A 1122-nucleotide genomic window follows, 5' to 3' on the forward strand; every position below is an offset into this window, starting at 1 on the left:
CCCCCCCAAAGCCTGTCCCACCATCGACAAGTCAGGAGTGTGAGGGAATACCCCCCACTTTACCCTGGATGGGGGCAGCTCCGACAACACTCAAGAAGCTCGACACCATCCAGGACAAAGCAGCCCCTGCTCGATTGGCACCACATCCACAAACATCCCACTCCCTCCACCACCGACGCTCAGTCGCAGCAGTGTGTACCATCTACAAGATGCTCTGCAGAAACTCACCAAAGATCCTCAGGCAGCACCTTCCAAACCCACAAGCACTTCCATCCAGAAGGACAAGGGCAGCAGAAACATGGGAACACCATCCCCCTGCAAGTTCCCCTCCGAGCCCTTCACCACCCTGACTCGGAAATATATCACCGTTCCTTCAGTGTCGCTGGGTCAGAATCTCTGGAATTCCCTCCTTAAGGGGCATTGTGGGTCAACCCACAGCTGTTCAAGAAGACAGCTCACCCCCCCCACCTTCTCAAGGGGGGCAACTAGGGATGAGGCAATAAACACAGCAGATCCAGGTCCAGTGAAAAGATGAAACAAACAGCTCAGGCCATGAGGAGGCGATATTGAGCTGTTTGGGGTCACACGGAGAGATGGAGAGATTGGGCACTGCCTCGGGGACAGCAGACCGCAGTGGCTGTGAGATTAGGCGCTACGGCAATGCAGGAGAGGGTGAGAGAGAGCCAGTGGGCCTTCCCCTTCCCACCCCTCCACTCCGGTCATCGCACATACCCCCCCCCCCCACCCCCCCTCTTATTGCCCACCCCCAGCGAAGCCCTTACCCAGGGTGAAGCCCCAGCCAATGAGGGGCAGCCATTGGTCTCACCTTGCCCATGGGATGATGCTGTGCGTTTCCCTGTTGTTTCCTGGGGGCTGACAGTCCCGGCTCCGTTCGGGGAAGCTGCTGGTGCCCATTGAGAGCTCGGGGCAGGGTCCCGTTCCCCGGTCACCACCGGAACAGTGCCATCTCCCGGCAAACTGGCATCACCCCCCCATTGGGGACTGGCAGTAGGTCCCCTACCATCTGTTAGAGGGTAACACAGGGAGAGGGGGAGGGGAGGGGAGCGAGGGGGAGGGATAGAGGGGGGAGAGAGGGAGGGGGGAGAGGGAGGGGGAGGGGGG

At 59.9% G+C, this 1122-nt stretch overlaps 1 protein-coding gene across 1 annotated transcript in view; it reads right to left on the bottom strand.

Moving 5' to 3' along the window:
- LOC125487768 overlaps positions 1-1122 on the bottom strand; it is a 15663-nt gene that overhangs the window by 4445 nt on the left and 10096 nt on the right. Inside the window, exon 5 of the mRNA XM_048620029.1 lies at positions 827-1024. Within this exon, the coding sequence (XP_048475986.1) occupies positions 827-1024 (198 nt within the window). The remainder of the gene's footprint in view (positions 1-826; positions 1025-1122) is intronic.

The sequence above is a fragment of the Rhincodon typus genome, chromosome 45 (genome assembly GCF_021869965.1).
Source record: "Rhincodon typus isolate 14 chromosome 45, sRhiTyp1.1, whole genome shotgun sequence".
In the NCBI taxonomy this organism is placed as follows: Eukaryota; Metazoa; Chordata; class Chondrichthyes; order Orectolobiformes; family Rhincodontidae; genus Rhincodon; species Rhincodon typus.